The 12,860-nt window shown below is 32.1% G+C and overlaps 1 protein-coding gene across 1 annotated transcript; it reads left to right on the top strand.

The window, feature by feature from the left end:
* Positions 1 to 3,889: 3,889 nt before the first annotated feature.
* LOC111396013 ((3S,6E)-nerolidol synthase 1-like) lies at positions 3,890 to 6,752 on the top strand. The gene is made up of 7 exons (XM_023022260.1): positions 3,890 to 4,151; positions 4,259 to 4,532; positions 4,644 to 4,971; positions 5,049 to 5,267; positions 5,398 to 5,536; positions 5,804 to 6,052; positions 6,229 to 6,752. Exons 1-7 carry the CDS (start codon positions 3,993 to 3,995, stop codon positions 6,535 to 6,537), a joined length of 1,677 nt encoding a protein of 558 aa, XP_022878028.1. The 5' UTR covers positions 3,890 to 3,992; the 3' UTR covers positions 6,538 to 6,752.
* Positions 6,753 to 12,860: the final 6,108 nt, after the last annotated feature.

Raw genomic sequence — 12,860 nt, 5'->3', positions numbered from 1 at the left:
CTTTTTTCGCTTGAGCATTCCTTACTTGGCCAGCTTGTAGTTTTGCCGTGATTTGTTCTCCTTGTTCCATCTTTGACTTCTTCAAGACATATACAACCAACCCTAGATTTTTTTTATTTTAATTACTTTTCAATAACAATCATTCTAAACACAGAACTAACCAATTACAACTTAGACCTAACATTTATGTTAACAATAATGACTAAAGTTCTCCTATTCATGAGGTTGAGTTTGATAGTTTTAATAATCTTTTTATTACTGCCTTACAGCACACGAGACATCTTCAAAAGTCTATAATAAAATACATATCAGAGTACTCAAGTTGCTATATATTAATTAATTTTCAGACCTTGAACTTTACAATATTTGCAATAATATTTTTCGAACACCTTATTAGCGTAATTACTCATTAATTGGAAGATACTTACTAGGCAAAGTTAATTAGTCAAAACCACTTGTATTGAGACATGAATGGATCCATTCGTGATGGATATTTGTCTAGAGGGATCCAATCTTTTGTGTTGGCAATTAATTTGAGAACATATGACAGTGTAAGCAGAACGAAAGTGACTCTTAATCATCCCCAAAAGGTTGTTATAATAATTCTATTTATCAAATTAATTTCCTGTGAAGGATATTATTATATCACGTAACAAAATCATACATTTGAATGATAAAGTAGATATGTTATTTACTTTCGTAAAACTGAAAAAATTATATTCATTTTTTGTTAATATGATCCAACAATATTCAATCTGCCTAATCGAACAAGTCTTCAGGAAAATTTCTTGGTTTTACTAGGGAATCAAAATGAACATGCTAAATGTACAAAATCTACAATTCCGCATACTATTCACTAATTCCAACCACTTTTTATGAATATTCAAATTGTCTTATCAGTCAAATTTATTAAAAAAAACAAAAAACCCTTTCTTCCAAAAAAAAATAAAAATAAACCAAGAGTTGTTGTCTTGGAGTATTATAATTTAATTAATATGAACAATAGTCACAGTCAAATTAATAGGTTTTCTATTTTCCGCTCTGTCGAAGTTACCGGTCAGTTTTGCTAAATTTTTTTGATATTTCGATTCTTTAATAAGAAAATTTTTCGCATAGATCAAATTCAAAAATAACAATGAAACAAAATGGTGTATATTATTTTTAGATTGAATTCTGAAATTTAATATTATATGTGAGTCCTACAAGTTCAAAGGAGCATCCATGTAAATACAAATAAAAAGTTCAATTTCTAAATTAGTATTTTCAAAAGAGTCATTATATTCCGAGAACATAATAAAGATAAAAATTTCATATTAATCAAATGCAAAAATAATAATAAACATAAAAGGTTAAACTACTTAACAATGTCAATCCTTAAAGTGGAATTCCAAAGACACAATAAACATATCATTGTTTAGATCTACCTGAACTGAAAAGCAAATTTGCCAATAGGTTAGAAATACCCAAATGATAGTGTTTGAGGTTGAATGGGATTGTGAAAAATTGTCAAAATTTCGAATAGGTCTCTGCTGGATGACACCATCTCGTGAGCAGTGTAATTTCTCATTAATTGGAAGATACTTACTAGGCAAAGTTAATTAGTCAAAATCGCTTGTATTGAGACATGAATGGATCCATTCGTGATGGATGTTTGTTTAGAGGGATCCAATCTTTCGTGTTGACAATTCATTTGAGAACATATGATAGTGTAAGCAAAATGAAAGTGACTATCTTAATCATCCTCAAAAGGTCGTTATAATAATTCTATTTATCAAATTAATTTCCTCTAAAGGATATTATTATATCACGTAACAAAATAATATATTTGAATGATTAAGTAGATATGTTATTTACTTTCATAAAACTGAAAAAATTGTATTCATTTTTTGTTAACATGATCCAACAATATTCAATCTACCTAATCAAACAAGTCTTCAAGAAAAATTCTCAGTTTTACTAGCTGGGGATTCAAAATGAACATGCTAAATTTCCAAAATCTACATTCACTAATTCCAACCACTTTTTTTGAATAATCAAATTGTCTTATCAGTCAATTTTACTGAAAAAATTAAATTAAAAAATTCATGTTTGGAGTATTATAAGTCAGTTAATATGCACAATTGTCACAGTCAATTTAATAGGTTTTCTATTTTCCGCTTTGTCCAAATTAGTTTTGCTCAATTTTTACGATATTTCAATACTTTAATAAGTAAAATTTTCGCCTAGATCAAATTCAAAAATAACAATCAAACAAAATGGTTTAGATTATCTTTAGATTGAATTCTAAAATTTAATATTATATGTGAGTCCTACAAGTTCAAAGGAGCATCCATGTAAATTCAAATAAAAAGTTCAATTTCTAAATTAGTATTTTCAAAAGAGTCATTATATTCCGAGAACATAATAAAGATAAAAATTTCATATTAATCAAATGCAAAAATAATAATAAACATAAAAGGTTAAATTACTTAACAATGTCAATCCTTAAATTTAGAAATATAATATTCACATTCAACTCAATCATCTCAACACTATCAAATAATACAAACAAAATAATTTATATAATCTCGTATATTTTTTTTTCAAGTATGAAATATACAAGTATATTTTTTCTAGATGACACAATATAGTATGAAATAATTTGTATTTACTTTATTATATCATGGAAATAGTTCTAGATATTGCTTCAAAAACTTTCGAAAAAATTAAAATTCATACACTAATAAAAATATGATAAATGCAAAATTCGTGCAACACGTGTGACAGTCACTGTGCGAAAAGTTTTTTTTTTTTTTTTATAACTTCGAACTGTGTGGAGAGTTTGCCAACTCTCCACACTGTATGAAGTTTTTTTTTTTTTTTTTAACTCCACACTTACGGAGAGTCCGCACTTTGTGAGGACAATGACCGCATAGAATGTCATCTCTCCGCACTGTGCGGAGAGTTTTACCATGGTGTTTGCTCTCCGCACTGTGCAAAGAGATTTTTTTTTACTTTGTACTGTGCAGAGATTTTGCCAACTCTCCGCACTATGGAGAGAGTTTTTCTTCCTTTTTTACTCCGCACATAGTTTGTTATCTCTTCACACTATACTGAGAGTTTATTTTTATTTTTTTAAAGCTCATGTGCGAAGAGTTTTTTTTTTTTTTGTTCATGACAATTTATATTTACTAAAATTATTATTATTTTTTTAATGCTAGTGGCATGATGTGCGGAAGAATATTTGTTTAACATAATTATTTTTTTAATTATAGTGGGATGATATGTGGAAGAACATTTGTTTGAGATAAACAAAATGAAAAATAAAAATGACATCATGTATAGTAAAATGGATTTATTTATTGTTGCATGAAGAGTAGACCCTCTTACCCCTTTTTATTAGAAGTTAGAAAATGTTCGTGAAATGAATGTAACTAATGATAGGACAAGAACACGAGTGCTTCCTATAACAAAAAGTGGGAATCTTGATGAAATTTGTACAAATAAACATGTTGGACAATTACAAAAAATGTTTAAAAAAATATGTAGTCTACAAATTATGAGTCGTCTTATCAACTAACTTGTCACAAGTAATACTCCACTAAGTTTAAGAAGCCAAATTTACCTGAAAAATGTCACTTCTTTGAATATTAAATGGAATACTACGTAGGATTAATGCTAAATGAAAAACAAAGAATCTTCAACCATTAATCAAATTTGTCAAGAAATTATCAATATGAATGGACGTGAACGTGCTGAACATTTTCTTGGCCGTCCCTCACAATAAAGCACGCTACACAAACACAAACGCGCTACACTAACACAGGTAGATTATCTCATCTTTAAATTATGGTCCAAAAGTCATTTTCACATGAAAAACATTGGAGCAGGAACTACCATGCAATGTGTTTTGCACCCTATATAAATCCCATAATCAATCCTTAATTTTATCAAACAAACGTCTTCTAATTAACAAGCACAGTTCTTTATCTAAAAACACATTTCTCTCTGCCATGGCAGTCAACAAGAGCTCCTCGTCTTTACCCAGCCATGGAGATATTAGACCATCTCTTGTTGCGAGTGAAGCTACTCCTCAGAAGTGGACCATTCTTGAACAAACTTCTGACCTCTCTAAACCCCGTCAAATCATTCTGAATGGGCACTGTTTTGAGGTTATTTACGTTTCAAAACTTCCTTTTCTTTTCTTTTTTTAAATATTAATATATGATATGTGTCGGACGTGTATTCAAGCAAAGCAAAAAACTGGTATTACTTGCAGGATGAATTTTCCATGGAATATGAACAAAAACTGAAGGATGTTAGGGAATTATTGAAATCAGAGGAATTAGAAAATCAAATAGAAAGTTTAATGTTGGTGGATGCTATCCAGCGACTAGGTGTTGACTACCATTTTCAGGAAGAGATTGAAGCAGTTCTTCGGCGACATTACATGGAAGCCACCACTTGTTCTGATGGATACTCCTATTACACTCTTCATGATCTTTCACTTTTATTCAGACTCTTGAGAGACCATGGTTTTTCCATTCCCGCAGGTTGAAATTTTTTATTTTATTTTATTTTTGTCTTTGTTTGGTGCTTGTTTTTGTTAATTAATTGAACAAAAATTGGTTATTTGTCGTAATCAAATTAATTCCATGACACAGACATATTCAACAGATTCAAGGGAAAAGATGGGGTGTTTGAAGGCAAATTAAAGCAAGATATTAGAGGATTGATGGAATTGTATGAAGCTGCGCAGCTAGTGATAGAAGGAGAAGATATTCTTGATGAAGCAGCAAAATTTAGTGGCGAAATTGTTAGTAACAGGTTGAAGCATCCTTATCACAAAAGCATTGCAAGATTTACTGCAAAGAAGTATATTAGAGATTGCCAAGGCATAAATGGATGGAGAAAAACATTGAAAGAGCTCGCAAAAATGAATATTTCCGTGGCAAAGACCGGCAACCAACAAGAACTGGCCAAAATTTCCAAGTAAGAAGACATAGCACGTATGAAAATTTCTTGACTATTTTGAGGAAAACTAAAAATGGAATCTTTTGTAATTTCAGGTGGTGGAAAGACCTTGGTTTTGCTCAGGAATTAAAGCAGGCTAGGAACCAACCATTAAAATGGTATACATGGTCTATGGCTTCCCTGAGCGATCCAAGGATGTCGGAGCAAAGGCTTGAGCTCACCAAATCCATCACGTTTATTTACATAATAGATGACATTTTCGATCTTTATGGGACACCAGAAGAACTTACTGTCTTTACCCGAGCTGTGCACATGTATAAAACATTTTCTTTTCTGATTTTAGAAGGGAGAGCAACAGTGGACATGCAACATGTTGAGATGTGGACGTGCATGAATTTTAACTTGAATATCTTTTGATGATTTTAATATTTAAATTGTGGACAGGTGGGACTATTCGGTCGTTCAGATGTTACCAAAACCGATGAAGATGTGCTACAAAGCCCTTCTTGACACCACAAATGATATAGGGTACAAGATCTACAAAAAGCACGGATATAATCCGATCGATTCACTGAAGTTGGCAGTAAGATAGATACTCTTTTTTCATCCATGCCAATATGTGGCCCTTGTTTGGTTTTGATAAAAATCAAATTTTTAGTATATTTTGATAAAATTTGATAAAATGTATGATTAAAATGTCAATAAAAACTATAGATTAATAAAATGTGTGGTTTTAACTTTGACTTAAATAAAAATCTAATATTTTTGGCTAAACAAAACTATGGCCTAATATATCTCTGCATGACATATACATAGATGACATTGATGGCATATCCTTTATTTGTTGTAGTGGGGAAGTCTGTGTGACGCCTTCCTAGTAGAAGCTAAATGGTTTGCTTCAGGGCACTTGCCAACCTCACATGAGTACCTAGAAAATGGGAAGGTGAGTTCAGGAGTACATGTGGTGCTCGTCCACCTCTTTTTTCTTTTGGGATTCAATAGAAAAGCAGGAGGGGCCGTTCAAGTGGATGATATAGCAGAACTCATATCCTCTGTGGCCACTATTCTCCGTCTCTGGGATGACTTTGGAAGTGCCAAGGTAATTAATTACATATTAAAATTTTATATTATAACTCCACAGTACTTTTCCCCTCTATAATAATTTAACCTTTTAGGCAAGACCATCATCTAGAATTTTAAACTTTATAATTGATGCTTCCTTGTTAATTAATTACACAATGATTGTTCATTTGTTTTGTATCAAAATAACGACAGGATGAGCAGCAAGATGGAAATGATGGTTCGTACATAGAGTGCTACATGAAAGATAACCCAGGATCAACCATTGAGACTGTGCGAGAGCTTGTCATTGATATGATATCAAGTGAATGGAAGCATCTTAACAAGGAGTGTTTTCATTTAAATAAAAACTCATCAAGCTCATCTTTCACAAAAGCTTCTCTTAATCTTGCAAGAATGGTTCCTCTAATGTACAGTTATGATGACGATCATCAGCTCCCAATCCTTGAAGAGTTCATCAACTCCACACTCTTTGATGATACTGTCTTGGTGCACCGTCCTTAAAGAATAGCGCAAATGATGAAAAATTCCACAATTCTTGGTTCCTGGCGTCCAGCCTTTTACCTCTATTAAGAAATTATCTATTGAGAATGTATGGTAGAAATAGTTGCAAAGGCGATGAATCAATGACTCGATGCAGTGACATCGATATATTTGTTGCATCATATATTGTTTGAAATTAAAAATAAAGATACATAGTACGCTCTTTGTCGGGTCAATAGATACAAGTTATTCTAATTGGCATTTTGTTCACTAGTCCACAAACAGCTATGTTAAATATTATATGAGAAAACAATTGAAAAGAAAAATCACAAGGATATATTGACGTACCGCAAGATTATTTATGAGCTAAGTTTATTGATCTTTAGTGACCCAAATTCCAAATGTATTGCTAGAACAAGAAAAACTGCCAAGTGATTCGTATTCTTGTAAAAGCCGTAATGCCACTATTAAGGGAGTTAAAATCACTATTTCATGTATTTCATTCTAATCAATAAAACATTTAGGGCTTGTTTGTGCCCATTTTTTGGGAAAATATATTTTGTAATATTGATTTTTTGAAGAATGTGTGATTAAAAAGTATGGAGAACTGTGTGGTTCAAAAATGACCTCTGGATCCAATATTTAATTCAAATCTCACATTATGGACACCATTATGTGCAATAATTATGCACAAATAGAATTTTCATGTAAAAAATGTGGCTCAAACAAGGGCTTAATGCTGGCCTCCCTTATTCTCAATTTATATAGAAGAATTTTTTCCTCCCATGTTTATTTCCATTCCTTTTCCTTTTGTTTTCCTTTTTTCTTTCCCAAGATCCCCGTGTTTTCTTCCTACTGTCTTTTTTCTTCTTCTCTTCGTTTATCTTTCTCTTTTCTTTGACTAGCTCTTCAATCTCGTTTACAGATTTCACCGACGTTGGCGTCCTCATCAATCACCATTTATTGTAAATTAACAGCAAAACCAGATCCTTTTCCACTTTCCACCCAAACCCTTTACCCTTTTCCTCCTTTCAAGTTCATTAAAATTTACCCAATAAATCTATGGTTTTCTCAAAATAATATTATATATCGTCAATCTTTTGATTTTGGTGCAAGATGATTATAAATTTTACGCATTCCTTTAATTTTATGATTTCATTTCAGTATTTGAATGGCTATAATTCAACAATTTTGATTTAGCCCTCAAAATTTTCAATTTCTTTCATCCCATTAATCTTTGTATTTGACATTATGGAACTGAAGCTGGTGTTCGTTACACATACCGCCTCTCTTTTTCTCATCTCATTTAAGCTTCCAGTGCTGAATTTTGGTTTTATTCAACTGATTAGTGACAGTTCGTGTATGACAATGCTAATATATCTTGCATTAGTAGATTTATCTCTTCCAAGTCTTCTAGGGAATAAAGTGGCAAACAAGATATATGATACCGACAAAACTGTATAAGGTTGAGTCACTAAGATCTTAAAGATGAGACTACACACCCTTTGTATGATGAAATTTGCAATAATGACGGATTACATCAACAACATTAATACCTTATTTACTCAAGATACAACTTTGAGTTTTATATAGAGGATGCTGAATGTGCTTAGATCCTAATTCAAAGTCATCACGAATCATATGATCAATTCGTTATAAATTTGACCAGCAATATAAAGAGTCTCGTTTGTGACATACTTGAGTCTATTATTATTAAAGAAGAGTAAAGAAGAAAAATCAAATAGGGTAGACAAGGTAGTTTACTGCAAGTTGAGGCATTTTCCACAACGAGTGAGAGGTAAAAGGAACATGGCTCTAGTGAGAGTGAAAGTCAGATCAAGTTGAAGTCATGAAGTAAGAAGAAAGTTAAATGCTACAGTTGTAGAAAAAGGTGACCTCAAAATGGATTGTTGGCTTAACAAGGTGGAGGTAGATAACAAAGCTTCTTATACGTGTAAAAGGATTGGTTGCAAGTATCGTAGATTGCATGGTCCTTTATAGTGAGACAACAACTTTTGTTGTAGGTATAAAGCAATTTGTTGATTGATTAAGGAACAGTAACACCTACTAGTAATGGAGTGCAAAGATTGATGTCAAGGCATGCTATGGTTTGAATAACTTTGAGTCAAGGTGGAGATTGCAACGATAGACTCAAATAATTAAAGGACCATTTTTGTAGATTAAGTTATACCATTCAGTCAAAAAAAGAGACCAACTTGGTGGCTCAAGAAATAAAGGAAGAAAATGATTCATATATTGCAATTAACAAGAGGTTGTCTGTTGCAAGTAGAAGAGAAAAAATTGCCATAGGACTTCTCCTATTAAGATAGAACCGTGTACCTGCAATTGTACATATATAAATGACAGAGACATTTGGTGAGCATAACTAGAGAGAAAGGTTAGGAAGAAAAATTATGAGAAAATGCAAGAAAAAGGTATGAGCAATGCGCATCATACGTTAAACTTTATCTAGTTTTGGTTTTGTGGAGGGAAAAGCTAAAAGGGTGAGGAAAATATTGTAATCTAGGATTTTTCGAGCTAATAAATTTTAATTTTTTTTTCGTTAGATGAAACTTTTTCCCCATAGCCCCAAAATAGTTTATGTTGTTGATTAGCGTGTGACACAAGATTATTCCCTAAAAATGTGTTTTTATTTTATAATGTGGAGTGTAAGATGTTCTTTGAAACTGTAAAATCTATTGCCAATTAGGACCTAGGGTTGGCTGGATAGTACCACCGCTCGAGCAGTGGCCTCACCAGTAGCGAGAGGTCACACAACCGTTCAAACGCTGGACCCATGGTTGGCGAGCAATGGTTTCACTGCTTTTTCCACTCGAGCACTCCATTGGTGGACTGCGAGTAATTTTATAACTATTTTTTTTCCTTGTTACATCTTTGACTTTTTCAACACATACTCTCAGCCCCCAACTCTTTGACTCTAATTACAACTCAATAAACTGTGATTTTGGACATGAAAATAACAAATACAATTTGGACCTAATAGTTCGTATCATTAAAATGCTTGGTAGGGTACACCAAATATCAAGACTGAAGTCAATTGGACTTCAAAGGAAATTCGACGTCACTTAGTAACTTGCCAAAGTTGTTCCACGGATTAAAAAGTAAATCAACGCAAATAGTTGGCTGCCCTGACTAAGGTGTAAACCCTTTGAAATAACATCAATCAATGTACCAACGGATATTCTTGTTGATTGTGGATCGGAGAAGGTAATTCGTTAGATAAGTTAACGGATATATAAAGATTAATTAGAGGCTGAAATCCATATGATATTTTCCCCGAGGTACCGAATACTTACACTTAACAAAAACTTGATGCTAAGGGGAGAATTAAAGAAGGAAAGAAAAACTTACAATAGCAATTATAATCCATATTTTTCTGGAAAAGTAAAAGAAAAAGAATTTGACTTTCCTTGAATTTGAAGATGCCATATTTTGGCATGATATTAATGATAAATAGTAGCATACAAGATTAAGCTACAAGAGAATCTTAGAAAGGTATGAGAGGATAAAGAAGGAGCTTTTCATCACGTTTGAGTTTAGTATATCAAGTCTATAAACGGAACTTAAATAGAAGTGTAATAGAAAAGTATGTGATAAGTGAATTTTATACACTTATTTCAACCGTTAATTATGGATATATGGGAGCAATTTTAAGAAACTATTAATTAATCTTGTGTAAATATTATTTGTTTACTTGAAGATTTTTTTGGTTCGTCTTTATAGAAATAAATTTTTCAATGGGTTTCACTAAAATTGAAATAAAAAATTCAATATTCTTTATTGAAGAACATGAAGAAGAAGGCTAAGAAGAGATTCAAGATAACTATATCAAGAGTTTGAAGATTCAGAGCTTGGACTTGAAGATTAAAAGCAAGAAATTATCTAGAATCATTGAAGTCTTGTTTGAAGGAATTCAAGAAGGCAAAATTGATTCGATTGCTCCTTCTCGCAAATATATTTTCCTGGTGGTGATATTCATATCTTTTGTTGTAATTTCATAATAAGTATGTTAGGCTAAACTTGTGAGTGTTTAGCTGAAGACATAAGCTGCTGTTTTACCTTCTTCATTCAAAGCCCATTTTTTAGTATGATTTTTGTAATTGATTGATATAATATAATTGTTGCTTATTTAAATGCTTGATCATTATTTAGTTAATAAGATGCTTACTTTATTTAGGGGAGGTTCGAAATAGGATTATAACATTGTGATATAACCAGCATAAAGTTCAATAAACATTAGGAATAATAGTTTACGACTTATGTAATCAAAACATGTAATCACACAATTTAATCCGTTTCTAGGTATTTAAATTCGAATAGGGATATTTCAAGTTGTGTATAAAAATAGGTTGAACTCATCTCGAGAGATATGTTTTATTAAAATTGGATTAGGGTTGCCAATTTATACCCTAATAAGACTAAAGATTATATGCCGAGAATTGGAATGCGAAACAATAGGTAGAGTCAGAATGCTAACACATTCTTCTCACAAAAGCTTTCATAAAATCATTCTTTATTTGTATTTGAATAGAAGTTAGAACAAATATTAGTAGTAGACAATCAAAACATCAACTCAATTTTGTGACTAGGTTACATTTTAGTTTCCAGTTGATATAATCTAACTTAAAGTCTATTTCTTGTAGGATCAATACTTTCAACTTATCAACTACATTTTACTTGCCAACGATCCCTTGCACTTGAGAAATTTAACCACATAGTATGACTCTAAATATTAACTAGGAGAAATGAGGTAGGACAATAGAGTCAATAGAGATTATATACATGCACATCAACAATTACATCTGACAAATGAAATTCATTAGTCAAGACCCATGCTGTCATGTTAAGTATCAACAAAGAAACATCCACGTCTACCATAAGTAACCTTTGAACATTTTGTATCCACAGATAGCGTTTTCACAAATGCAAAGTTCGTGTCATAGTGCACGCAAAACTACGAAAGTGCACGCAAAACTATGAAAGCTTTCTTCCATTTTATTTCTTAAAGGTTGAACCCCAACCTCGAGGGCCCCACCTCCCCGCTCCTGGAGCATTGTGAGGGAGGCAAATCGTGGGATGTACCCCAATAGGCCAAGGAACAAGAGCTTGCCCATACACTGGTGTCCACAAAGAGTCCAAGTAAGGCTGAAACTACCTCACTTCTGTCCTTTGTACCATTGGGTTACGCCCCGAGGGGCTTTCATTTTATTTCTTCATTGTAAAATGGTTGTTTCCTTCTTTATGGCCGCCTTAAAAAAATTGATTCCTTTTTTGTGGTCACTATAAAAAGCTTACTCTTATTGTTAAAATTTACAAGTTCATGGTATCGTAGCTAAGTAATAATGCGTGAATAAGATGACGTTACTTAAAGTACCCAATACTTAATACAATTTTAATTCATACTAAGTCGTTGTTTGTTTTCGATTATTTCAGTACCAAAATGGATATTTTGACCATTAATTGACGGGCACATGGGTCCCATTGTGAGATAAAGTCAACAAAGGTGATTGTTTGGGATTGCAACAGTCCAAAATGGAATTAAAATGAGCCAAAAATTCTAAAACAGATGGGGGGGGGGAACTCTAGTGGAGTGGCCATGCAGTGATTAATTAATTGTTGTAACTAATTATCTAAATTTATCTAACAAGCAACTAAGAAGTGTTTATAAAGCTGCTTAAATTAGAGTACTAACACTTCAAATCTCTCTTTATTAATGTATTTATACACAACTCAAGAACATGAAAACACCTTTTTAATCACGATAATCGATTTTCTTATTTTGTTCAATAATGACTCTCGAATAGAATTAAATCTATCATTCCTCTAGACATTCAAAGATATGAACATGAAAAGATGCATTATAAACACAAGAACATTCGATTTAAACATACAAGGCATAATAATATATCCCCATCTCCTATTAGACCTTACAACGATTGTTATAACTTGCTACATTTTTTTTTTTTTTTAATAATAAAGGTCACATATCAATTCAATTATTAGATGCCTATTTTGTGAAATTCTCGAAACGCTCATGATTATCAAATTATGCATTCTAGATTATCTATTAGTTTGACCTTACGTGCGAAATTAACCTATTAAAAGCAACAAGTCACTTTTTAATAGTTTATAGATGGTCGATCATACAAGTCCAATCCCTATGTTTGAATGCCATACTTTGTAATATGAAAGTAGTAAATAACACCAGATATTGTTGACGGAGAAACCCAACTGAGTAAAAACTCCAGGAGCAAGCTAGTTACCACCACTATAGACAATGAATGTTACAGTTAGATGCCGTCGAGCCAACTCTACTAGACTTC

Source organism: Olea europaea, chromosome 6, assembly GCF_002742605.1.
Source record: "Olea europaea var. sylvestris chromosome 6, O_europaea_v1, whole genome shotgun sequence".
NCBI classification, from domain to species: Eukaryota; Viridiplantae; Streptophyta; class Magnoliopsida; order Lamiales; family Oleaceae; genus Olea; species Olea europaea.
Note: the sequence above shows the minus strand (reverse complement) of the source record. Positions and strands in the feature narration are given on the sequence as shown.